The sequence below is a fragment of the Pipistrellus hanaki genome (genome assembly GCF_964339955.1).
Source record: "Pipistrellus hanaki genome assembly, chromosome: 18".
NCBI classification, from domain to species: Eukaryota; Metazoa; Chordata; class Mammalia; order Chiroptera; family Vespertilionidae; genus Pipistrellus; species Pipistrellus hanaki.
In genome coordinates, this window is record NC_140520.1 from 12802966 (window position 1) to 12828293 (window position 25328).

The window sequence follows — 25328 nt, forward strand, 5'->3', positions numbered from 1 at the left end:
GCCCTCTCCCCAAAACCCACCCCCGCCCCCCGCCGCTCCCGCCGCCGCCGTCACTTCCGCCCCGCCGCGGCCCGAACTGACACAAAGTAGCGGGCCGAGGCCCCGGGGGGAGCGGGGCTGCAGCGGGGGCGGGAGCCCGCGGGGAGCCGAGCCAGCGCCCCCGCCCCAGCCCCCGGCATGGGCCGGCCGGGGCGGCCGCGGCGGGCGCCGAGCGCCGGGCGCTGAGGTGAGGCCGGGCCGGCGGGGGCGCGGGGCGCGGGGCGCGGGGCAGCCGGGAGCCGGGGAGAGGGTGGCTGAGGAAGGAGGGCGCGGGGGCCGGAGGATGGGGAGTGGGGGGGTCCGCGGGGCGGGAGGATGGGGGTTCCGGGTTCCCGGCGCCCCGGGGAGGCGAGCGGAGCTGTGGGGTGAGAGGGCAGCGGGTCCGGGGTCCGGGCGCCTGGAGAGGGGAGTTGGGCGCCGCAGGCTGTGTGGGCGCGAGGGAAAGCCAGGTGCGGGGACAGGGGGAACTGGGGGACAGGGGGGCGCTGGGGGACAGGGGGGCGCTGGGGGACAGGGGGGGCGCTGGGGGAACTGGGAGGGACAGGGGACGGGGCAACTGGGAGCGCAGAGCCGGGCAGTGAGTCCTGGGATAGAAGGCGCCAGGGGCGGCGGCGGTGGTGGTGGCAGGTGAGCTGGGGGTCCTGGGTTCCGTTTCTGGGCTGCCCTGTCCTGTCCTGCCCACAAACACCCCGTCCCCCTCGGAAGGAAGGGGCCAGGTCCCCGGGTTGGGATGGTGGATGGGAGCGGGGCCAGTCCCCGAGGAGGAGCGCTTTCCTCCAAGGAGCATTGCCCTCTTCCCGGAGCAGGCTATTTTTGTCCCCAAAGTGGCTGCAGAGGGGGCCGGGGCCGGGGCAGGGCTACGTGGCCCTGTGAGGCCGGGAAAGAGAAGTGAGAAGAGTCCCAGTTCGCAGGGCTCCCCCCTCCCTTCCCCTTCCTAGCACAGGCCGCCCAGAGGGGATGAGGTCTGGGACCAGCCAGCTCTCGGCCTCCCCAGGGTCCTGGAGGTTCAACAACTTTCCTGGTCAGGGTCCCGGCTCCGGGCAGCTCCTCCCTGAACTCGGCCGGGACTCAGACCCAGACCGTGGGCTGAGGGTGCCTCTCCATCGCCTCCCCGGAGGGTGGGCCGGCCCGGGCTGGAGAAGATGCCCACCCTCGCATCCTCTCCTGACCGATCCCTTCACACCCCACCCTCCATGACTCACCCTCCAGACTGGGTGGAGACCCTGGCCGGGGGCCCTCGGGGAGGCTTGGCATCTCTAAAATGTGGATGAGGTTTTTCTTCCTGGGCCAGGCACCCTCGGCTGCCAGGGCCGGGGCGGGCCCGGGAGGAAGAGGACTCGTGGGTCTCAGCGTTGCCCGACCAGGGGTTCAGGAAGGGCGTCTGGGTTTGTGAAGAGACGGCCGGTGTGGGTGCTGGGGCTGCGGCCGGAGTCTGTAATTATAGAGGCCGGGCAGACAGGCAATTAGCATCTCTCGGGCGGACAGGCTGGCGGGGTGTGACCGGCAGGACGGGGGCAGGGGAACTGAGGAGGAGGAGGAGGAAGGCTTTCCATCCAGACAAAGAGAGGAGGTGACCGGAGGGCCCGGGACCCGGCGGGCAGTGTCCTTTAGGATCGGGCTGGGGAGGAGGGGTGAGGCTCTGTGACCCTGTCTTGTAAGCCAGAACTTTTTACCTTGTCCTGGGAAAGGAAGGACAGGGAAGGCGGGAAGGATGCAGAGGTCCAGCAGACTGATGCTCCCCGCACCTGCACCCAATGCCCAGACCGGCAGGATAGGCGTGGGGTGAGAGAGAGAGAGAGGGAGGGACAGCGCCTCCTGGGGTCGGGGGATCCCCCGCTTGCCGGGAAAGGTGGCTGACCTCGTCTCAGAGGGGTGGTGTGGGGACCTCGCACAGGAAGTGAGGGCCGAGCGGCTGCTGTGAGCCGCCCGGGGCGGAGGTCAGGAAAGCCCCAGGGACGGGGAGAGGGGGTGGGAGGGCACACACTTCTGAGAAGGGGCGAGCCTGCCCACCGGTTTCCTGATGCTCTGCCAGGTGTTTCCTGGCCGGTGTCCCCTCAACCGCGCCCTCTGCCCTGTGGTGGAAACTCTGCTTTCCAGTGAACACAGGCACCATTCATTGCCACGAGGAGGGCACACGGGGGCACCCATTGCCCTGGGACGGGCACCCTGAGAGCCGTGCCCCTCCAGTCAGTGTCTGGCCTCTCTCTGCCACCTTCCTCTCCCTGCAGGTCTTGCTCTGTGTGAACTGTTGGGCTCCCTGTGTGACCCAAGGCAGTGGCGGGGGAGGGGGAGGGAGTCTCCTTTTTCAGGGACCCATCGGAGCAGTGTTGGTGGGAGTTGGTGGGTAAGGCCTGGGGTTAGACCTGAAGCCTTCCGGAGGAGCCTGAAGAAAGGCACGAAGGGTTACCCTCAGGGTCTTGACCTCCCCACCTGTCACCTTCCCGCAGGGTCTCCCATGGGACTGCTGGGACCTTGCTGGGTGAGATGGCACTGTGTGCAAAAAAGCGCCCCCCAGGTAAGACAGGCAGGAGTGTGTGTGTGTGTGTGGGGGGGGGGAATGGACTATCAGGGAGAGGGGAATGGAGGGCTACACACTTTTGAGCCCTCAATAGGAGGGGTCATGGCTCAGCGGGCCAAGGGGAGAAGGACGGCGGTAAGGAGTCTGAAGGAGGGTAGATTGGAGCTCCTCATCCTGGAAGAACCTGGGGAACCCAAGTCTTCCCTCTGATCCCTGAGCGGGGTTCTTTAGAAGGTGCTGCGGACCTGCCCCTCAGCCCCAAACACACAGACCCTCCTCTCAGGGTGCCTGGAGCTCCCCTGCTCCGGCCTGGAGAGCTTGGGGAGCTGTGCTTCCACCTCTGTGCTTCCACCTCCTCCCCTCGGTCCTCACGCCTCCCGGCTCGCTCCGTTTCCAGCCTCCCGGGCCCGTTTTCCTGCCGGCGGGGTGGGGGCGGGACCAAAGCGGTTGCCCCGACAACATGCCGTCCCCTCGCCCCATTGGCCGGGCCTGGCGGCGGGGCGGGGCCGGCGTCCGCCTACGCGGCGCTGAGGGCGGCGGGGCGGGCGGGGCGGAGCGGGCGCTCGGCTCGGACCGCTCGGCTCGCCTGTCGCGGGGCGTCCGGGCGGCGGCGGCGGCGTCATTGAGCGGCGGCGTCCCGGGGTGAGGGAGGCCGAGAGGATGGCTGGCGCTGCAGTTGGGGTGCGCGCCCGACGGCCCGGGCTCCCCTCCGAGCGGCCGCAGCTCCTGCGCCTCCCCGGGGGGCCGCCCCGCCGGCGCCACTGAGCCCCAGGACCGACCGACCACCAGGCCGCCCTCCCCGCTCCGACCGGGATCATGACAGTCCCCAAGGAGATGCCGGAGAAGTGGGCCCGGGCCGGGGCGCCCCCCTCCTGGAGCCGAAAGAAGCCCTCTTGGGGGACAGGTAACGGGAGGCGGCGACCGGCGGCTCTCCCGGGCCCCTGACTTCCCCTCCCACCCTGACATTCGCTTGTCCTCGACCTCCCCCAGCCGTCCCTGTCCTCTCCTGTCCGGACCCAGAGGTCCTGGCTCCGAAGGGGCCGGCCCCTGACTCTCCCCCTGCATGGTCCTTGGGGGCTTAGCAGAGGTCTCAGCCCGAGGGTCCCCTCCGGGAAGGATCTGGGAGAAAAGTGATGTTGAGGGGGGCGTGGGGGGGGCAGAGGATGCTGTGGGCTGAGGTTTTGCACTGCAGTGTGCTCTGCAGGGGTCTCTGGAGGGGGTGAGGGGTGAGGGGTGAGAGCAGGGGTGAGGGGAGGGGTGAGGAATGCTGCTGTGGCTGCAGGACAGGTTTAAGGCATTACATTTCCTACCTAACCAGGATTGCCCCCCCCCCCCCCCTTTCAGCCTGTGGTAAACGTGACCCTGAGAGATGGGCTGGAGAACCCTTCCTAAGACACCCCATGTTCTGTCTCTGAACTTGGTGCCTGCGGCCTCAGATGTGCGGAGTTTGCAGGATAGGTGTAGGTCATGGGTCACTCAGCGACACGTGTGTTAAATAGGGGACATGTGGGCAGATGGCGCGCATGTCGAGAGCAACTGTTGTCCTCCTTCCCGTCTGACTCCGTCTGCATGACCCATATCCTTGAAACCCCCCCTCCTACTTGAAGATGAGCTTTAAAATAAGGTGATGTCATCGCGGGCCAGTCAGAAGCCTCTGCCGGTGCCATGTGACCAGCAGAGGCTCCAGTGGGGGGGCTGCACGTGGGGCTGGGATCCTGCCGCAGAGCAGTCCCAGGGCACTGTGACCCTGGTCTTGCCACCCGCCCACCTCCCAGTGGGAGAGGACGGTGCCACTGCGGCTGGGTCTGCAGGGTTCCCAGAAGGGCCATTGCCTCCAGCTGCTGCTCCTCTGGGGTTCCCAAGACCATGCACGCCTCGGGCATTAACTCATGGGACCGGGAGAGGAACGGGGTGCCCCCGGTGGAAGACCTTGAGGGTTGTTGTGAGGAGAGAAGCATCCTGTTTGGTGACTGTGATGCCCGCAAGGCCCAGCAGTGAGGATAGTGGTGAGAGGAGAGTGGACGAGAGAGAGGAATTCAGTGACGCCTCAGCTGAGGCGCCAACTCCTTAACGCGACACTGAGGAAAGCACCAGGGCCCTCAGTGTGAGCCCACAAAGCGGGCGCCTGGCCCGGTGTCGGCTGGCCTCCGTCTGCTCCTCCTGACGCCGTGTCGTTCCGTTGCAGAAGAAGAAAGGAGGGCCCGGGCCAACGACCGAGAATACAATGAGAAGTTCCAGTATGCGGTGAGTGGTCTGGACCTGGCTGGAGAGGGGAAGCTGCAGAAGCATCGGGAGCATCCTGGGAGCATCCTGGGTCGGGCTGACAGGGGAGGGGCAGTTAGTCTCCCCACCCTCTATCTGCTGCTGAGCTGAATGTTTCATGCCTTCACCTGTCAGTGACCCCATGAGACTCCCTTCTCTTTCCTTTGCCCCTCCCACACCTGTGGGTGGATGCTGGCTTTGGGGACCGAGGGGTAGGGCAGTGGAGATGAAGAGGCACCCTCAGTCCGGTGCTCAGGCCGCCTCACAGTCTTCTCTCCCACTGCCACAGAGTAACTGCATCAAGACCTCCAAGTACAATATTCTCACCTTCCTGCCTGTCAACCTCTTTGAGCAGTTCCAGGAAGTTGCCAATACCTACTTCCTGTTCCTTCTTATTCTGCAGGTAAGTAGCCCGTGGGAGACCCTTGGCCACTCACAAGGACAAACTCAGTCCCGGGTGAGAAAGGTCGAGGGGGAAAGAAGGCACAGGACGGGGCCTCAGAGGCAGGCCTTCTCTTTCCTCTTTCCAGTTGATCCCACAGATCTCGTCCCTGTCCTGGTTCACCACCATTGTGCCTTTGGTTCTTGTCCTCACCATCACAGCTGTGAAAGACGCCACTGATGACTATGTGAGTCGTTCTCATTGCCATCCCTGACCTGGTCCAGCTAGATCCATGCTATTGTGGCTGAGAGTAGGGAGGGGGAGGCAGAGAGAGAGAGTAGATCTGTGAACAGGTATATATACACTGAGTGGTTGGATTATTATGATCTCTGAATGCATAGTAATCTGGCTACTCAGTGTATATTCTATATGATAAAAGGCTAATAGGCAAATTGTCCCCTCAACCAGGAGTTTGGCCAGCAGGCAGGCCGGCCAACCACCCGTGTCCCCTCCCCCTGGCCAGGCTGGCCAGACCCCACCCATGCACGAATTCATGCACTGGGCCTGTAATAAATATATATATATATATATATATATATATATATATATACACACACACACACACACACACACACGCACACACATACTGAATGGCCAGATTATTATGCATTCAGAGATCATAGTAATCTGGCCACTCAGTGTAGAGCTGGTACCCAGCATGCCGCTGATTGATTTAAATCACTGGGAGCAGGAGAAGGTGTCTTAGCATTCTTGGTTTCCTTCTTCTCAGTTCCGCCACAAGAGTGATAACCAGGTGAATAACCGACAGTCTCAGGTGCTGATCAATGGAATGTGAGTGCCAGTGGGAAGGAGGAAGGCCTGGGAGGATGGGGTTTTCTGGGGACCCCTCTAGCTCCTGACAGCTCCTCTCTGCCTTCTCGTTGCCTCAGCCTCCAGCAGGAGCAGTGGATGAACGTCTGTGTTGGTGACATCATCAAGCTCGAAAATAACCAGTTTGTGGCGGTAAGGGACCAGGTGCCCCTCGAGGCCTGCAGGGGCTTCCCTGGCCGAAAGGATGAGCCGCTCCTGGTTCACTGCTGCCTCTTTAAACACGTTGGAAGGGAACGTTCTTGAATGAGAAGCTCCTGTGTCCTATTAGTGCCGTTGGGGTGGCTCCTTCCCGGCCATTCACATGCTGGGTGGAAGGAGGGACCATGGCAGAGTCCGTGGCGGGTGGAGGCTCGGGTCTTTGGATTCTCATGAGCTCTCCTCTCCAGGCGGACCTCCTCCTCCTCTCCAGCAGCGAGCCTCACGGGCTGTGTTACATAGAGACAGCAGAACTCGATGGGTGAGTTGCTCAGTGTCCCACCTCCCCTTCTGCCTCCGAAGGGGTAGCAAGCTGGCTTTGGAAAGAGGTCCCCAGGCCTGAGGGGTGTGCGCCTTTAAGAACACTTGGGGTGAGCAGGACTGTGGGTGTCCTTCCAGGGAGACCAACATGAAGGTGCGCCAGGCGATCCCCGTGACCTGGGAGCTGGGAGACGTCAGTAAGCTGGCCAAGTTCGACGGTGAGTGATTCCGGAGCAGCGCCTTCAGGGAGAGGCGGTGGTGGGTTTGGGGTTTAAGTTGTACTTTCTCCTCCTGGCTTCTTGTTGCTGTGATTGTGGAGCTCCCTGGACTGGTGTGGGGGTGGGTGGTATGGAGGTGTCAGGAATGCCAGGTGGCTACCACTAATGTTTATTTTTTAAATGAATATATGTGTGTGTGTGTGTATGTGTGTGTGTGTGTATATATATATATATATATATATATATATATATATATATTTAAAAATATTTGTATTGCCGAAACTGGTTTAGCTCAGTGGATAGAGTGTCAGTCTGAGGACTGAAGGGTCCTGGGTTCGATTCTGGTCAAGGGCATGTGCCTTGGTTGTGGGCACATCTCCAGTTTGGGGTGTGCAGGAGGCAGCTGATCGATGTTTCTCTCTCATCGATGTTTCTAACTGTATCCCTCTCCCTTCCTCTATGTAAAAAAATCAATAAAATATATTTTTAAAATGAATAAAAATAAAGATATTGATTTCAGAGAGGAAGGGAGAAGAAGAAAAGAGAAATATCAATGACGAGAGAGAATCATTAATCAGCTGCCTCCTGAACTCATCCTACTGGGAATGGAGCCCACAACCCAGCCACGTGCCCTGATGGGGATCAAACCATGACCTCCTGCTTCATGGGTTGATGCTCAACCACTGAGCCACACTACTCGGGCACTACCACTTGTTTTTTAATTAATGGTCATTTCAATAGATCTTTTTGGGTGATAACTCCCTCGTGGCTGGGCATATTGATGGAATTTCAGCTTATTCTTATTTCTTATTCCTACTCAATTCAGAATAGTGTGCTGTATGTTCCTTTAACAAGATAAACAGTAGCATGCACAGGAAAAAGCTCTCCTGTCCTCCAGTTCCACCTTCTTAGATAGTCAGGTTACCTGGCACTTGAATGTGTTTTCATTCACACTTTTTTTCGATTTATACAAACACAAATCAGTGGGATCATACTGTACCCAAATCCCTGCAACCTGCCTCTACCTATTCGATTCATCATCTTATCACATCACCACATAAAGAAAGTTACTTCATTTTTTAAATAGCTGCATATTGTTTCATAGAACTGATGTATCATAATTTACTCAGCTATTCACTGACCATTCGGTCGTGTCTAGTCTTTCTGTTCAAATAATGCTTCAATAAAAACTTGACCCGTGCTACTATTTCTGTAGAATAGAGTCCCCAAAGTGGGATGGCTGGGTCCAAGGGTGTGTGTACTTTTTTTTTTTTTTTAATCCTTCATAACTTTTATTGTTGTTGTTCTGTATGTAATGCATATTTTTCTTTTTTTATTGTTTAAAGTATTACAAATAGTAGTACATATATTTCCTTTCTCCCCCCCGTTGACCTTTCCTCAGCCTCCCCTACCCCCGTCACATGCCCTCATCCCACCCCCAGTGTCTTGTGTCCATTGGTTGTGCTTATATGCACCCATACAAGTCCTTTGGTTGATCTCTTCCCTCCTCCCTTCCACTCCCCTGCCTTCCCGCTGTAACCTGACAGTCTGTTCGGTGCTTTAGGGTGTGTGTACTGTTAATATTAGTTCCCGTGGCCCCATTCCTTTCCCGTTTGCTCACAGTGACACAGCGGTGTGTGGCTGGGCCCGTGTCCTCACACCCTCTCCCTCAGCTGCTTTCTCCGCTATTTTTAAAATATATATTTTATTGATTTTTTTACAGAGAGGAAGGGAGAGGGATAGAGAGTTAGAAACATCGGCCAGCTGCCTCCTGCACACCCCCCACTGGGGATGTGCCCGAAACCAAGGTACATGCCCTTGACTGGAATCGAACCTGGGACCCTTCAGTCCCCAGGCCGACGCGCTATCCACTGAGCCAAACCGGTCATGGCGTGCTTTCTCTGTTTCGTTGTCTCATGCTCAAGCTATCGATGGTACCCTGAGCCGCGGCGCTCCTGTCTTCCCTGCAGGCGAGGTGATCTGCGAGCCCCCCAACAACAAGCTGGACAAGTTCAGCGGCACGCTCTACTGGAAGGAGAGCAAGTTCCCCCTGAGCAACCAGAACATGCTCCTGCGGGGCTGCGTGCTGCGCAACACCGAGTGGTGCTTCGGACTGGTCATCTTCGCGGGTGAGCTCCGGGGACTCCGAGGAGGAAGGTCCGAGGCGGTTCCTCAGCCCTCCTTCCAAGACCTGGGAGGAGGCCGAGGGGGCTGGTCCCCTGCAGCCCCTAACACAAGCTCCCCGTCCATCCAGCCCGTGTCTCTTCCCCTTGAGGTCCTGCACTCAGGGGCCTGGGCAGAAGCCCAGGAGCAGTTTCCTGATTTGGCTTTGCTGGGCCTCCTCTTCCTCGGCAGGTCCCGATACGAAGCTGATGCAGAACAGCGGCAGGACGAAGTTCAAGAGAACGAGTATCGATCGCCTGATGAATACCCTGGTGCTCTGGGTGAGGCCTCCCGCCGCGGCTCCCTTTGCTCCCGCCGCCTCCTGATCGGCAGCCAGGCTTCAGGCTTTGGCTCTAAAGCCATGGGCAGGTCAGCCCTCAAAGGCTGTGTTTATTTCAGGTTCCTTTTAGACTTGGCAGGTTTATGTAAAGGACGTGTGTGAATCAACAACTTAAAGCTGAAACAAGTCTTCCTTTCTCCCGATTCCAGTTAGGATGACGACTGAGGTAGCATGTGACCCTCTGTTTGCCTTTGCCTGGGACAAGGAGGCCTTCATGGGGATGGAGAAGGCATTAAAAGAAAAATTTCCACTCGGGGGATGGAGAACGGGGTCTAATGGGGTGTTTGCCCCCGCCTTCCAGGAGGGAAGGATCCTCAAGGAAAAGTTTCTGCTTCAGTTTTTGGCCATTCCCCAATCCTTCTCTTGTTTGGCTAGAAATGTGAGCTCCTTGTCAGGTTCTTCTCCCCTTCTCTCCTCCCTTCATGCGCCCCAGTGCCTGCTGCCTGTCGTCGTCACCCCCCACCCCCCACCCCCCACACACACACCCCATGCCAGCTTGCAAAGGCCGGGCCAGCCTCTGGTGAGACAGTCTCCCCTGGTGTTAGAGGTCTGTCTGGTAGAAACGCAGCCTGAGAGAGTGGGTCTGTCATGCAGAGGCTTGCATCGCCCCCTGGTGGCTCTTGTGTACCAGGATGGTTCCTGTTTTGTTCCAAAGCATCAAGCGTGGAGGCAGCCCTGGCCGGTTTGGCTCAGCGGACTGAAAGGTCCCAGGTTCGATTCCAGTCAAGGGCATGTACCTTGGTTGTGGGCACATCCCTGGGGGCCTGCAGGAGGCAGCTGATCGATGTTTCTAACTCTCTATTCCTCTCCCTTCCTCTCTGTAAAAAAATCAAAATATATATATATTTTTAAAAAGAGTGAAGACAGCCCTGGTCAGTGAGGTAAAATGGTTAGAGCATTGGCCCAAGCACCAAAAGGTTTGATTCCCAGTCAAAGGCATGTCCTAATATTTGGGTTGCAGGTTTAATATCCAGCCCCAGTCAGTTGGGCATGTGTGGGAGGCAACCCATCAATGTGTCTCTCTCACATTGATGTCTCTCTCTCTCTCTCTGTACCCCTCCCTACCATTCTCTTTCTCAAAATTTATGGAAAAAAATATCCTCAGTTGAGATTTAACTACCAAAAAAGAAAAAGAAGACAGCTTGGCAAATCGATGTCTAAAATCAGACGATGGTCTCAATTTTTTTCTTTCAACTTCCAAAAGTTTCTTAGGATTCTTCTCCAAGGACTACAAGTTTTATAAGATTTTTGGCTATGGAGAAATCTGCATTTCTGAAGATACAACTTGTTCCCTGGTTTAAAAAAATGGGGGATGCCCCGCTGGCAAGCTCAGTGGCTGAGCGTTGTCCTACGAATCAGGGGGTCCCGGTCCATTCCCCGGCAGGGCACGTGCCTGGGTTGCGGGCTCGGAGCCTCGGTGGGACGTGCAGGAGGCAGCCGATCAATGATTCTCTCAAATCATGGATGTTTCTGTCTCTCTCTGCCCCTCCCTTCCTCTCCAAAATCAATAAAAACATATTTTAAAAATGCGGGGCAGGGGAGGGGGACAATCTGTATGAGATAGTGAGCATGAAAGAAATTGGGCATTGTTGCCGAAACCGGTTTGGCTCAGTGGATAGAGCGTCAGCCTGTGGACTGAAAGGTCCTGGGTTCGATTCCGGTCAGGGGCATGTACCTTGGTTGCGGGCATATCCCCAGTGTGGGGTGTGCAGGAGGCAGCTGGTCGATGTTTCTCTCTCATGGACGTTTCTGGCTCTCTATCTCTCTCCCTTCCTCTCTGTACAAAATCAATAAAATATATTAAAATAAATAAAGAAAAAAAGAAATTGAGCATTGTTGTGGGTTTATGGAGGCTTAGCTTTAATAAATGGGTGATTTCCAGTAAGTTTCTTTTTTTTTTTTTTTTAATATATTTTATTGATTTTTTTACAGAGAGGAAGAGAGAGGGACAGAGAGTTAGAAACATCGATGAGAGAGAATCCTCGATCAGCTGCCTCTTGCACACTCCCCACTGGGGATGTGCCCGCAACCAAGGTACATGCCCTTGACTGGAATTGAACCTGGGACCTTTCAGCCCCCAGGCGACGCTCTATCCACTGAGCCAAACCGGTCTCGGCTCCAGTTAAGTTTCTTTTGGAGTTTTGAAAGCAGCTTTCCCCCACTTTTATCATCTTTTTCTTCTTCTTTTTTAAAAAAAAATAAAAGCCTGTTGAAAAAAATTTTTTTAATGTATTGATTTTTTTACAGAGAGGAAGGGAGAGGGATAGAGAGTTAGAAACATCGCTGAGAGAGAAACTTTAATCAGCTGCCTCATGCACAACCCCCACTGGGGATGTGCCCACAACCAAGGTACATGCCCTTGACTGGAATCGAACCTGGGACCTTTCAATCTGTAGGCTGACGCTCTATACATTGAGCCAAACCAGTTTTGGCCTATTGAAAATTTTATAAGAGTTTATTTGAGCAACATTGAGCACATACCAGGAAGCAAGATCTCAAATGCGTCCCACGTTTATCATTGTTGAGGTCTCGTACGGGTTCTAGGCTGTCAGGTGGGGAGCTGCAGATGGGAGAACGATGGGAGAATGTTCAGAGAAGGCCGTGTGCTGTCGGCAGCAGACTAGAACCTGTTGCCACTTCTGGGTGCTTCCCACTGGCCTGTACCACCATGTTAAACATGCCTGGCCCTGGCCGGTTTAGCTTAGTGGATAGAGCGTTGGCCCTCGACAGTCGGGTCCTGAGTTCGATTCCGGTCAAGGGCATGTACCTTGGTTGCAGGCTCATTCCCGGCTCAGGCCCTGGTTGGGGCGCATGCAGGAGGCAACCAATCGATTGTGTTTCTCTCACATCGATGTTTCTCTCTGTCTTTCCTTCTCTCTCCCACTCTCCCTAAAAATCAGTGGGCAAAGATCCTCAGGTGAGAGGATGAACAAAAAAACAAAAGATGCCTGAGCTTTTGCATTCTGCAGGGTCAGGTGTGAGCGATGACCTTCAGGGACACACTTGGTTTGGAGGGCCTCCTCGTGGCGGCCTCACCGCTGCTTCTCATTCCTCCCCAGATTTTCGGGTTCCTGGTCTGCATGGGGGTGATCCTGGCCATCGGCAACGCCATCTGGGAGCACGAGGTCGGGATGCGCTTCCAGGTCTACCTGCCCTGGGACGAGGCGGTGGACAGTGCCTTCTTCTCTGGCTTCCTCTCCTTCTGGTCCTACATCATCATCCTCAACACCGTCGTGCCCATCTCGCTCTACGTCAGGTATGCTGCTCCCCGTGCCGGGTCTCCGGGGAGCTGGGGCTGCCCTGTGGCCGGCGTCTCTTGTCCGCGAAGGCGACATCCTCCAGAATGAACGTGGCGACCCCTTCTCGCGCTGTGAATGTGTTGTGTTGTTTGTTTATCTTTGTGCGCAGAGCTGGCTTCACCCCAGTTCCCGGGCACTCGGACTGTGCAGAACGAACACGGTGTTGTTTATCTGTCACATGTTTGTTGCATGCTGACTTGGTGCCAAGAAGCACGTTAGGTGCGTGGCACATGCAGAGGTGCGGTGGGAATGGATGTCCTTCGCTCTAGGCGCTTTGGTCCAGGCAAGGAAGAAAGATGTGAGCACGTTATAAGACAGAACGGGACAAGTGTCTTAGAACTCCTTCTGCCTCCGGGCTTATTGTACAGCCAGGGACACAGAGACGTGGAGCGTGGCCTCTGACTTCAAAAGCAGCAGACTGTGAGGGCAGGGGAGAGGCCAGCAGCATGTGGGAGGGCATGGTTCCCTGCACAGCCAATCAGGGAGGACTTCTCTGGAGAGGTGGCTGTGGACTGGGCTTTGAGTGGTGGCCGGGACGGGGGAGAGGGCTAGAAACACGGGCTTGGAAATGGGAACCGAGGGATGGTCACGGGACAATCTGGCTGTGGGGCAGAGAGCTGGAACCATAAGTTTGTTCCCAATAGTGGAGGGTCTTGAGTTTTTGCCTCTGACCTTTGTACTTAATAAACCATTAAAGGATTCCTAAAAAAAATATATATTTTAGGAAGTGTTGGCAGACAGTGGTGAGCATTAATAGGACCAAGGAGGCAGGTAGGATGCTTGAGGAAGCGGTAACAAGGGCTGGACCAGTGAGGACGAACAGAGAGAGGAAGGAAGAGTGGCCAAGAGAGGAGTTTTATTTTCAGTGCCTTGCACTGGAGTTACGGGACCCGCACCCTTATCAGGAAATGCTTCATGGAGTCTGAGAACTCTTCCCATGAGCCATTGTGTTGTTCATACAGATTCCCCAGCTGGTCCTCCCGTCTCCCCACTAGCCCCCGAGCCCTAGTGCCGACGGCAGTGACGGGAGGCAGTTCCCGGGCTGAGGGCTTTCCTGGCACATCTCTAGATGAGAGGAGACAGGTTTGCGCTTTGGCCCTGCTTTCTCCTCAGCTACGTGACCAGGGGAAGCCCACAGTCACTGAGGCCTCAGTCTTCTCGCGTAAAACGGGAATGACAATACCTGGTCTGCCTTCTTCATCGGGATGCCATGCTCTAAGGCACTGACTGGGAAATAGCTTAAACATCAAAAATTACCTTACAGATATCGGGTGGGAGCATGTCCGTCACTGCCACTGTAACTCTGATTCTTCAGTACTTTTTTATTTTATTTTATTTTTTAATATATTTTATTGATTTTTTTTTTAAAGATTAGATAATCTGTTGTGCTTTATATATATATATATATATATATATATATATATATATATATATATGTTTTTTTATTGATTTTTTACAGAGAGGAAGGGAGAGAGATAGAGAGTTAGAAACATCGATGAGAGAGTCATCAATCAGTTGCCTCCTGCAAGCCCCCTACCGGGGATGTACCCACAACCAAGGTACATGCCCTTGACCAGAATCGAACCCGGGACCTTTCAGTCCGCTGGCCAATACTCTATGCACTGAGCCAAACCGGTTTTCGCCTTCTGTTCTTTCTGAAAGCCACGGCGTCGGGACGGGTGGAGGCCTGAGCCAGGCAGCAGGGTCAGCTGTGTGTGGCCGGGGAGGGGCGGGCTGAGCGCCCTCGGTCTCCTCTCCCGCCGCTGCGGCCCCAGTGCCGTGGCCTGTGCAGCGCCCTCATTACCGCTCTTTTTTTTCTCTCCCTCGCCTCTCGCACTTTCTCTTGTTTTCTCTGCATGGTTTCTGTATTATTAGCCCTGAGGTAAGAACTGGCCGAATGCCTTGTCTCCAGCCCCTCTTCCTCCTCTGCCCGTGCCGTCTGCCCCACCTGCCCGGACCCTTTGCACCTTTGTCTGGCGCGCACCGGAGGGTCGGGGTCAGGGACTTCCTCTGCTGGCTCTCCTTCCCCTGCCCTGCCAAGGGGGCCCAGGTGTCACCGCTCTCCTTCCTCCCCAGCCGGAGTGCCCGCAGAGAGGGCCCGTGTGGGGGGCCCCCTGCTCCTTTCCCGCCAGCCTCACCCCTGTCTCCCGCGCAGCGTGGAGGTCATCCGCCTGGGCCACAGCTACTTCATCAACTGGGACAAGAAGATGTTCTGTGCCAAGAAGCGGACGCCGGCCGAGGCCCGCACCACCACGCTGAACGAGGAGCTGGGCCAGGTGGAGTACATCTTCTCCGACAAGACGGGCACCCTCACCCAGAACATCATGGTCTTCAACAAATGCTCCGTGCACGGCCGCAGCTACGGTGCGTGGCGCCGGCCGGGGCTCCCTCTCGCCTAGGCCCCCACGGCCGTCCTGACAGCTGGGTTTCTATTCTTTCCTCCTGGGGTCCAATGGGGGGGGCTTGAAAGGGTCCACTCGGGGTCCCCCGTCAGGAAGCAGACGCTGACAGTGCTTCCCTCCCGCCTGCCGACATCTCCCCGTCTGCCGACCGCTCCCTCGGCCTCGGCTCCGGGGAAGGGGGGAGCACGGTTTGCAGTGAGGCCTGAGGCCCTGGCCGCGGGGCGTCCTGCCGGGTTGTATCTGGGCCGCCCCGTGGAGTGCCGGGCTCACCCTGTGCTGCTGTTCAGGGGCCTGTGAGTCTCTGGAGAGTGACCGTGTCTTCAGTGTGGCCTGTGGCGGGGCCTGCGGCTGAGCTGCCAGGACGGCTTGGGCAGGGGGTGTGATGTCTGACTGTTATGCAGAGGGAGTTCCTATAACTGCTTTCTGCACTAACTCAGGCCCGAGGCCTTGTCTGCTGTGTAGGCCTGAAGGGTGAGAGGCACCCAGGAGGCTGGGGGGGGCTGTATAACAGGAGCTGCCCTGGGGGGCATGCGGGGGGGGGGGGGCAGGACCCAGGGACGGGATGGGGAGCAGTGGGTGCCGTGCCTTTTAGGCCTGGGGTTCCGAGGCTCCCAGGTACCTGTTGCCACCTGTCCTCTGGGTCAGCCGTGTGAACCGGTGTGAGATTTGCTCACAGTTGGGGTTGTGGGTTTCAGGTGCCTGGGGCAGGGGGACCGGGGGAGGAGGGGGTGCTGGGGCTTCTCCCCTTGCTCTCAGGGACGCCAGCGCTGATGTTGCTTCTCGGTCCTGGCTGTAGGTGACGTGTTCGATGTCCTGGGACACAAGGCCGAGGTGGGAGAGGTAGGTGCAGCCCCGCAGTGCGTCTCTGTCCTGTTGGCCAGTGAAGCAGGGCCCCCGGGAGCAGCCATGTGTTCTCTGGTCGGGAGGCGGGAGCTGTGTGGAGAAACGGGTATTTCAGGGAAGAGGTGGGAGCTGGGAACTTGGAGGTCCGCAGTGGACGGGATGTGGGCTCTCCTCCTGAGAGTCAGAAGGGCAGGAACTATAGGGGGACAGCACTCTCCTGGGGCACTGCCTGGTGACCCACTCTTTCTTGATTGCCCCCTCACCTGCCACAGAGGCCTGAGCCCGTCGACTTCTCCTTCAACCCTCTGGCCGACCAGAAGTTCTTATTTTGGGACCCCACCCTCTTGGAAGCTGTTAAGATGGGGAACCCCCACGTGCACGAGTTCTTCCGCCTCCTCTCGCTGTGCCACACGGTCATGTCGGAAGAAAAGAGCGAAGGTGAGCCGCAGGGCTGGCTGGCGCTCTCGCCTGCCTGGCTCGGGCCCGGGGTGGGACGCACGGCTGAGAGCGTGTGTCTCCCTCCGCCCAGGGGAGCTGTTCTACAAGGCCCAGTCCCCGGACGAGGGGGCGCTGGTCACCGCTGCCCGCAACTTCGGTTTCGTGTTCCGCTCCCGCACCCCCAAGACCATCACTGTCCACGAGCTGGGCACGGCCGTCACCTACCAGCTGCTGGCCATCCTGGACTTCAACAACATCCGGAAGCGGATGTCGGTCATCGGTGAGGCCGGGCCGGGCGCTGGGGGGCGCTGGGCAGCATGCACACGTGGGAGGGGGGAGGGGTGCAGGGTGAAGCTTGTTGCTATGGCGACGTTGGGGTCTTCACCAACCTCTCTCCCCTCCTCCCTCAGTGCGGAACCCGGAGGGCAAGATCCGCCTCTACTGCAAAGGGGCGGACACCATCCTGCTGGACCGGCTCCACCCCTCCGCCCCGGAGCTGCTGGCCAGCACCACGGACCACCTGAATGTAGGTGTGAGGGAGGGGACCCGCGCTCTGCTGCTCAGTGCGGAGGGCGGGGGCGGGATGACTCTCTTGACTCTGCCCCCAGGAGTACGCCGGGGAGGGGCTGAGGACCCTGGTGCTGGCCTACAAGGACCTGGACGAAGAGCACTACGAGGAGTGGGCTGACCGGCGGCTGCAGGCCAGCCTGGCCCAGGACAGCCGGGAGGACCGGCTGGCCAGCGTGTACGAGGAGATCGAGAGCGACATGATGGTACGGGCTGCCGCGCGGCCGCGGGCGGGTGAGGGAGGGAGGCTCGGGCCCGGGACGTGCGTGCCAGGGGCCCTGTGGTGTTGCAGCTGCTGGGCGCGACGGCCATCGAGGACAAGCTGCAGCAGGGGGTTCCGGAGACCATCGCCCTCCTGACGCTGGCCAACATCAAGATCTGGGTGCTCACGGGAGACAAGCAAGGTGAGCGGCTGGCGGGGCAGAGGCCGTTGCCCGGACGGCGGCCCCTGGGTCCTGCATGAGCCCCGCGCGGCCGGCAGGAGAGGCGCTGACTTTGTTGGGGGCCTGCCCGTAGCTCCTGCGTTCTCTCTTGGTAGAGACGGCTGTGAACATCGGCTACTCCTGCAAGATGCTGACGGACGACATGTCCGAGGTGTTCGTGGTCACCGGCCACACGGTCCTGGAGGTGCGGGAGGAGCTCAGGTAACCGGCCCGTGCTTGCGGGCGCTCCGGGCGGTGAACCTGGGCCGGGCAGGGCCTCCTGGGCTCCGGTTGGGCTGGAATCCCGGCTCCCGTCCGGGGAGACCACGGTTCCATTATCCCTTCCCAGGAAGGCGCGGGAGAAGATGGTGGACCCGTCCCGCACCGTGGGCAACGGCTTCACCTGCCATGAGAGCCCCTCTTCTCCCAAGCTCACGTCCGTGCTGGAGGCGGCGGTCGCTGGGGAGTACGCCCTGGTCATCAACGGGCACAGCCTGGTGAGTGTTTGGGCAGTGTTTTCCCAGAGAGCATCCTGTCCGCATGGCCTTCGTGTCTTACTTGGCTCCGACTCGCCTCACTCCCGGGGGCCGCGGGGCTCTGAGGGCCGGCGGGCCGGCTCCCAGGTCTCTCTGGGGTAGCCGGGGCCTCTCAGGGCTCTCTGTGTCGCAGGCCCATGCCTTGGAGGCCGACATGGAGCTGGAGTTTTTGGAGACGGCCTGCGCCTGCAAAGCGGTCATCTGCTGCCGGGTGACCCCCCTGCAGAAGGCGCAGGTGGTGGAGCTGGTGAAGAAGTACAAGAAGGCTGTGACCCTGGCCATCGGGGATGGGGCCAACGACGTCAGCATGATCAAAAGTGAGCGTCAGGACGGAGGGAGGGGCCTCTGAGGGTTGGGAACCAGGGGGATGAAGGGGGACGGGGCTCTGTGTTGGTGGGGTTCTCAGGCGTGTGGCCACCTTCACCCCCGTGTCCCCTCTTGTCTCTGCAGCGGCTCACATCGGGGTGGGCATCAGCGGGCAAGAAGGCATCCAGGCGGTCCTCGCCTCCGACTACTCCTTCTCCCAGTTCAAGTTCCTGCAGCGCCTCCTGCTGGTGCACGGGCGCTGGTCCTACCTGCGCATGTGCAAGTTCCTCTGCTACTTCTTCTACAAGAACTTTGCTTTCACCATGGTCCACTTCTGGTTTGGCTTCTTCTGCGGCTTCTCAGCCCAGGTAGGGAGCTCCCGGTCCCCTGGCTTGTCCGTCTGAACGTTCCTTAAGGCAGAGATCGTGTCTCTTCTGGTCAGAGCCCCATCCCTTCGGGCCTGGCTTTTGTCTGGTTCGTGCATTTAAAAAATGCTTGTTGAAGGAGTGGGCGAGACTTCCAGAAAATTCCTCGGGGCTCCGTATACCCCACACTGCCATTTTCCTCCGCCTGATTTGTCGTGAAGGAAGGCTACATGTTCTTTCCTCTCTCTCCCTCCGTTTTCTTCCCAGACCGTCTACGACCAGTATTTCATTACCCTTTACAACATCGTGTATACCTCCCTCCCGGTCCTGGCCATGGGGGTCTTCGACCAGGTATGTGGGGGGGTGGTGATCAGGCAGGATGGGGAGAAGACGTTTCTGTGCAGGAGGCACGCTGCAGTGGTGGGCGGGGCTTGTGCCCTCTGCCTGTGGCCCCTGGGCGGCCTTTCCCAGCCGGCAGGGTGCTCTTCCTCTCAGCCGCCGCTGGCTGTAACTCCCCTAGGAGGCTGAGCAAAGACGATTGGGGGCAGTTGGCTGGAAGTTCGATCTAGTGTCAAAGAATTTAGGAAGGAGGAGGCAGGGACGGGGGCTGCCTGAGTCAGAGCGGCCGCTTCTGAGGCCCCGGGTGTGCCCTGGTCCTCCCCGCACAGGACGTGCCCGAGCAGCGGAGCATGGAGTACCCTAAGCTGTACGAGCCGGGCCAGCTGAACCTGCTCTTCAACAAGCGGGAGTTCTTCATCTGCATCGCACAGGGCATCTACACCTCGGTCCTCCTGTTCTTCGTCCCCTACGGCGTGTTCGCCGAGGCCACCCGGGACGACGGCACCCAGCTGGCCGACTACCAGTCCTTCGCCGTCACCGTGGCCACGTCGCTGGTCATCGTGGTCAGCGTGCAGGTAGGAATGCCCTCCCCTCTGGAAGGAGGGCCTTCTGTCCTGGGGCCTCCCTGGGCACCACTGTTCTGTTTCTGGGAAGGGGGCGGGTTTCGGGTGCCGGCTCCTTCCGCCCTGACAGTCCTGCTTGTTGCAGATCGGGCTGGATACCGGCTACTGGACGGCCATCAACCACTTCTTCATCTGGGGCAGCGTGGCTGTGTACTTTGCCATTCTCTTCGCCATGCACAGCAACGGGCTCTTCGACATGTTTCCCAACCAGTTCCGGTTTGTGGGTGAGTCTCTGGGGTGTCACGACTGTCCTGGGACTAGCGGGGCAGGTGGCCGGTCTGCGCTCCGCAAGCATTCACTCGGTGCTCCTCAGGTGCCGGAGTTCTGGGGAGGCTGGGTGTGTCTGACCCGGTGCTGCCCTCGGGGGCTCCCATGTCTGAGAGTGAAGAGCAGCCCTGCGAGGCTGTCCGCGGTCGGGCCCAGAGGAGGGCGAGGGCTGGCCGGCGCTGTGGCCAGCAGAGTGAGTGCAGGAGGGTGGCCAGCAGAGTGAGTGCAGGGGGGTGGCCAGCAGAGTGAGTGCAGGGGGGTGGCCAGCAAAGTGAGTGCAGGGGGGTGGCCAGCAGAGTGAGTGCAGGGGGGTGGCCAGCAGAGTGAGTGCAGGGGGGTGGCCAGCAGAGTGAGTGCAGGGGGGTGGCCAGCAGAGTGAGTGCAGGGGGGTGGCCAGCAGAGTGAGTGCAGGAGGGTGGCCAGCAGAGTGAGTGCAGGGGGGTGGCCAGCAGAGTGAGTGCAGCGGAGTGGCCAGCAGAGTGAGTGCAGGGGGGTGGTCAGGGAGAGGCCCACACAGGAGGTGCTGTGATGGCGCCAGGATTGGGCGTCCGGTTCCAGGTCAGGGAGCTGGAAGTGTGAAAGGGCCGCTTGTTCCGAGGGCCCGGAGAGCGCCCCAGCCAGGGTGGCGCCGGATGAACCGAGGGGGAGAGGCCGCGGAAGGTCGGGCATTCGAGGCGTCAGGATGCCAGGCTGTCAGGTTGGCATTTGACTTGCCAAGGATTTTTTTTTTTTCCTTTTTCTTAAATAATAATAATTATTATTATTATTTTTAATCCTCACCTGAGGATATTTTCCCATCAATTTTTATTTTTTATTTTTTAAGATATATTTTATTGATTTTTTACAGAGAAGAAAAGAGAGGGATAGAGGGCTAGAAACATTGATGAGAGAGAGACATCGATCAGCTGCCTCTTGTAAACACCTCACAGGGGATGTGCCTGCAACCAAGGTACATGCCCTTGACCAGAATCGAACCCTGGACCCTTCAATCCGCAGACAGACACTATCCACTGAGCCAAACCAGTTTCGGCTCCCATCAATTTTTAGAGAGAGAAGGAAAGACAGACAGAAATATTGATGTGAGAGAAACACCAATTGGTTGCCTCCTGCCCAGGGCCTGACTGGGGAGGAGCCTGCAGCGAAATACATGTCCTTATTGGGAGCCAGAGCTGGAAGCCTTCGGTCCCCAGGCTAACGCTGTATCCACTGAGCCACACCGGCCAGGGCTGCTTGTCTTTTGAGGAGAGAGGAGGAATGGCAGCAAAGGATCACTTCCGAAAGATGACTCTGGCAGTGATGGCCAGTGAGGAAACCTGGGCAGGGACTGAGGGGACGGCTGTTCACACTGGTGACGAGGTGGCCGTGGTGGGAGGCACACGGCGGGGATGTTGGGGGACAAGAGGGGAGAGATGCATTTGTGCTTTTGGCATTTTCTCTAGATCTTTTCACTTAGTCGTCCTGTGGGCCTTCGGTCAGCCCTCCTGAGGTCCCCACTGTGCTGGATGCTGGGGATGCAGCCGTTAACAAACAGGCAGAGTCCTTAGCCTCCCAGGTTCCCTATTTCAGCGAGAAAGACAGCCTATAAGTTAATAGATACACTGTTTGGAGCTACACAGAAACACCAAGTAGGGTAGAGAGGGGTGAGAACAGTCATCCTTCCTCTGAGGAAGGGCCGTTGGCGCAGAGAAGTCTGAATAAAGGGAAGGAATGCTCCAGGAAGCAGAAGCAGTGAGACAGAAGCCGCATGGGGCTCGCAGGGAGGGCCTGGCAGGGGAGAGCGTGTGTGTGTGTGTGTGTGTGTGTGTGTGTGTGTGTGAGAGAGAGAGAGAGAGAGAGAGAGTGTGTGTGTGAGAGAGAGAGAGAGAGAGAGAGAGAGAGAGTGTTTGTGTGTGTGTGTGTGTGTGTGTGTGTGTGAGAGAGAGAGAGAGAGAGAGAGAGAGAGAGTGTGTGTGTAGGTCCAAGTAAGGACTTTGCATTTTAACTTTAAACGTGAGAAGAAGCCCTGAGAGGCATTGAGCAGGGAATTGTCATAAACTGACTTGTGGTTTTAAAGGACCACGCTTGCTGCTTTTGGGTGATGAGGTGTGGAGGGAAAGGTGCTCTAGCAGTCACCCCGGGAGAGCAGTGGTGGCTGCAGTAAGTGGACGGGGCCTAATGCCATATGATTGCCATGGGAATAGAGCCAACGGATCGGATGAGCAGCTGGAGAGAGAGAAGCCCGAGGTGGCTCAGGGCTGTAGTGATGGCCGCGGACTGGAGCTGGGGCCAGGGGGCAGGTTGGGTGGAGGGCACGAGAGCTCACTGTGGCCATTAGGGATGAGATGCGGTCGGATGTTCAGAGATGTCACCTGAGGCGATTAGAGAACAGGCCTGGCGTTCTGGGGGAGTTTGGAGCTGAGTCACATTCGGAGATATTTCTATGGGGAGCAGGGAGGAGCCGGGAGCCAGGAGCCAGGATGACGGGTTGTGAGGCTGGGGGAGGGGGCTGCCAGGAGTGGTAATGGGGAGCTGTGATGCCTCTGCCTCCTCAGGGAACGCACAGAACACCCTGGCCCAGCCCGCCGTGTGGCTGACCATCGCGCTCACCACGGTCGTCTGCATCCTGCCTGTGGTCGCTTTCCGGTTCCTCAAGCTCAGCCTGCGGCCCGACCTCTCCGACACGGTGAGAGCGGGCGCCTGAGGCCCCTCCGGCAGGAACCCTCGCCTCCTGTTGGAGGCCCCCGTGCTGCCCTGTCCGGGGGCTCCGGGTCCCATGGGCGGGGTGTGTGTGTGTGTGTCTGACGCAGCCGCCCTGACGGCCCCTCCCCCCCGTGCTCCCCCAGGTCCGCTACACGCAGCTGGTGCGCAGGAAGCAGAAAGCCCAGCACCGCTGCATGCGGCGGGTGGGCCGAGCGGGGTCCCGGCGCTCCGGCTACGCCTTCTCCCACCAGGAGGGCTTCGGGGAGCTCATCATGTCCGGCAAGAACATGCGGCTCAGCTCGCTGGCGCTCTCCAGCTTCACCGCGCGCTCCAGCTCCGGCTGGATCGAGAGCCTGCGCAGGAAGAAGAGCGACGGCGCCAGCAGCCCCGGCGGGGGCGCCGACAAGCCCCTCAAGGGGTGAGCCGGACCCTGCGCCCGCCGAGCAGAGCACCTCCGAGCCCGCGCCGATCTGAGCACACGGGCGGGCCGGCCGCCAGAGGCCCGGGTCTGAGCGCCGCGGGTCCTTTGCTTGCCTTTCCCGGCGTCTCCCTGGTGGACTCTGCCCTTGCCCTGCGGCCCCGTCAGGAGCGTCTGGGACCTTCCCCGCCGGGGCCTCCCGTAGCTGGGAGGTGGAGGGCACAGGCCTCCAGCTGAGTAGGGGCTTGGCCATCCCGAACCAGCCCCCGTGGGGGACCAGATGTGGAACCAAAAACAGAAGAAGAAACTGTGAGATGGGTCTGCCCCTGCTGCCTGGGAACCGCAGGGAGACTCGTCTCTGTATTTTTCTACTCCCCATCCCCGGGGCCCTCGAGGCCTCACCCCAATCACATGAGAATGTATCGCCGGGAAGCCAGAGGCCTGCTGGCCCTCACGTCGGGTATGTCTCTCCTTGGTTTGTGTTTGTGTCCAGTTTGGTTTTGTCCTTTTTATTTGGCTTGTGGAGGAGGCCTCTGAGTGACGTCTGTGTTATGGTCGGTGTCTTAACCCCCCTGGGAAGGAGGAGGCTGGCACCCGCAGGTTCCCACCCCCGGCTGCCGGTAGGTGGCCCTCAGGGGCCGAGGGGCAGTGAGGCGGATGGGGATGGAGGTGCCTGTTAGTCAAAGGGGGAGGGGGGAACGCGCAGAGAATAAAGGAGGGTCTGGTCCCCGTTCCTTCCTCACCTGGAGAGTGAAGAGCTGCCCCTCCCCCACCTCACGCAGGTCAGAGGTCAGCTCCTGGTGTCCGTACGTCCTGCTGGAATGTGGCCCAGTCATTCTCTGACCAAAAGCTGGGGGTGAAATTTAGTCCTGAAAAAGGGTCTTGTTTCGTTTTCGATGTAGACTCAAGTCCATTAGCAGGGTCCCTTCGGGCTCCCTTCTCCCTCTTCCTCCGGCCTTCTCCTGCACCTGCACCCCGGGCGGCCGAAAGGGGAAGCTGGCCTCTGGGCCCCACCCCCGGCCCGGCCCCTGGGAGGCGGGGGTGGAGGCCACACGATGGTCCAGAGGGGCCTGGCGAGAGCCTCAGCAACCTCCTTCCTCCTTTCGTGGGCGGACCTTTCCCTGTCTTGGTGGAGGTCCTCAGGAAGGTGGGCGCTGGTGTGGGGCACTGGGATCTGGAACATTCCGGCGGGTGGAGCCCCCTGGCGCTGCGAGTGGGTGCGGTGAGGCAGGGCGGGCGGCCTCCGAGGGGGGAGGGAAAGCTGACAGGGAAAGCCCTTGGGGCCACACAGTTTACAAACCCAACATCGTGTCTGTCTGTGCGTCTCGAGGTGAGAGTCTGATTTTTATACCAAAGAGGAAACGATTTTTTTTCATATTTGGTTTGTCTATTATATAAATATAAATACAAATCTATATATATATGTATACAGTTATATATTATTTTTTTGGTTCTCTCTCATTTTTTAGGGAGGGAGGAAAGTACCAAGTTGCATTGAACTGTAATTAAGGAGCATTCTGTATAATTTATGACACATTTCTATACTTGGAAAAAATTATATCATTTTATGGATATAAGAGAAAGATGCCTTTTTATAAAATCTCAGTTTCTGAGAAATGTCTGATTTGTTTCTTTTCTGATGTTGAATTGAGACATGGTCAAAGGGAAGAGAGAGACCCTTTCTCAGAGGGGACAGGGTGGGGGGGTCTGGCGGGGTGAGCCCCTCTGTCAGCACACGTCCCCGACTAGGGTTCAGCTGGAAGCCGGGGCGGTGGGCGGGGCCGAGAGGCGCATCACAGGGACTGTGTGTTTGTGCCTAGAACCTTGACCTGGTCCCTTTTTCAAACACAAGCTGACCTGTCCCTTGTAATACCTGCCAAGTGGGCGGGTGTGTGCAGGGGAAGTACCAGGTAAATATTTTTGGTTTCCATTTGTTTGTTTTTGCTTGTCCCTCATACCTCATCCATTAGTATCAGCCTCACAGACTCACATCTTCCTGGCTTTTCATAGACGTGAATATCACGGGACCTAACTATGATAAGCAAGCCTGCACAAAAAGTTGTAAAAATACCTTTTTATTGATTTCAGAGAGGGAGATGGAGAGAGGGACAAAAACATCATCTGCCGCCTCCTGCACACTCCCTACTGGGAAAGGAGCCCACAACCCGGGCGTGTGCCCTGACTCAGAATGGAGCCACGGCCTGGTGCACGGGCTGAGGCTCAGCCACGGAGCTGTGACAGCCAGCGGGGGGCAGCATTACTTATGCTCAGGGCCACTTCTGGACCCTTTTTTCTTCCATCTCTGTACGAGATGCTTCCTCTGAGCTTCCAGTGGAGTCACCTGTACCTTCACGTGGCCGTGCCCCGTGGAGACTGCAGGTCTCATCTTGCGATCCCTTAGCCATTGGACTTGGTTGGCCACCAAACTCTGTCCTCCCGCTGGCTTTTTTTTTTTTTTTTTTTAATTAAAACAAAATTGCAATTACAGTTGGCACTTAATACTGTATTAGTTCCAAGCGAATAGCATGTCAGACATTTATATAACTTATGAAGTG

The 25328-nt window shown here is 58.1% G+C and overlaps 1 protein-coding gene across 1 annotated transcript; it reads left to right on the plus strand.

Annotated features, from left to right (window-relative positions):
* The first annotated feature begins 163 nt into the window (after positions 1-163).
* On the plus strand, positions 164-24390 carry ATP8B2 (ATPase phospholipid transporting 8B2). The gene is made up of 28 exons (XM_084866703.1): positions 164-226; positions 2487-2554; positions 4743-4801; positions 5109-5222; positions 5350-5448; positions 5992-6053; positions 6152-6224; positions 6479-6549; positions 6687-6766; positions 8737-8895; positions 9122-9210; positions 12329-12525; positions 14724-14932; positions 15767-15810; positions 16086-16251; positions 16343-16531; positions 16662-16777; positions 16860-17024; positions 17111-17222; positions 17357-17462; positions 17590-17737; positions 17910-18093; positions 18227-18450; positions 18715-18798; positions 19116-19361; positions 19495-19633; positions 22208-22338; positions 22499-24390. Exons 2-28 carry the CDS (start codon positions 2524-2526, stop codon positions 22775-22777), a joined length of 3576 nt encoding a protein of 1191 aa, XP_084722829.1. The 5' UTR covers positions 164-226; positions 2487-2523; the 3' UTR covers positions 22778-24390.
* The last annotated feature ends 938 nt before the right edge of the window (positions 24391-25328 follow it).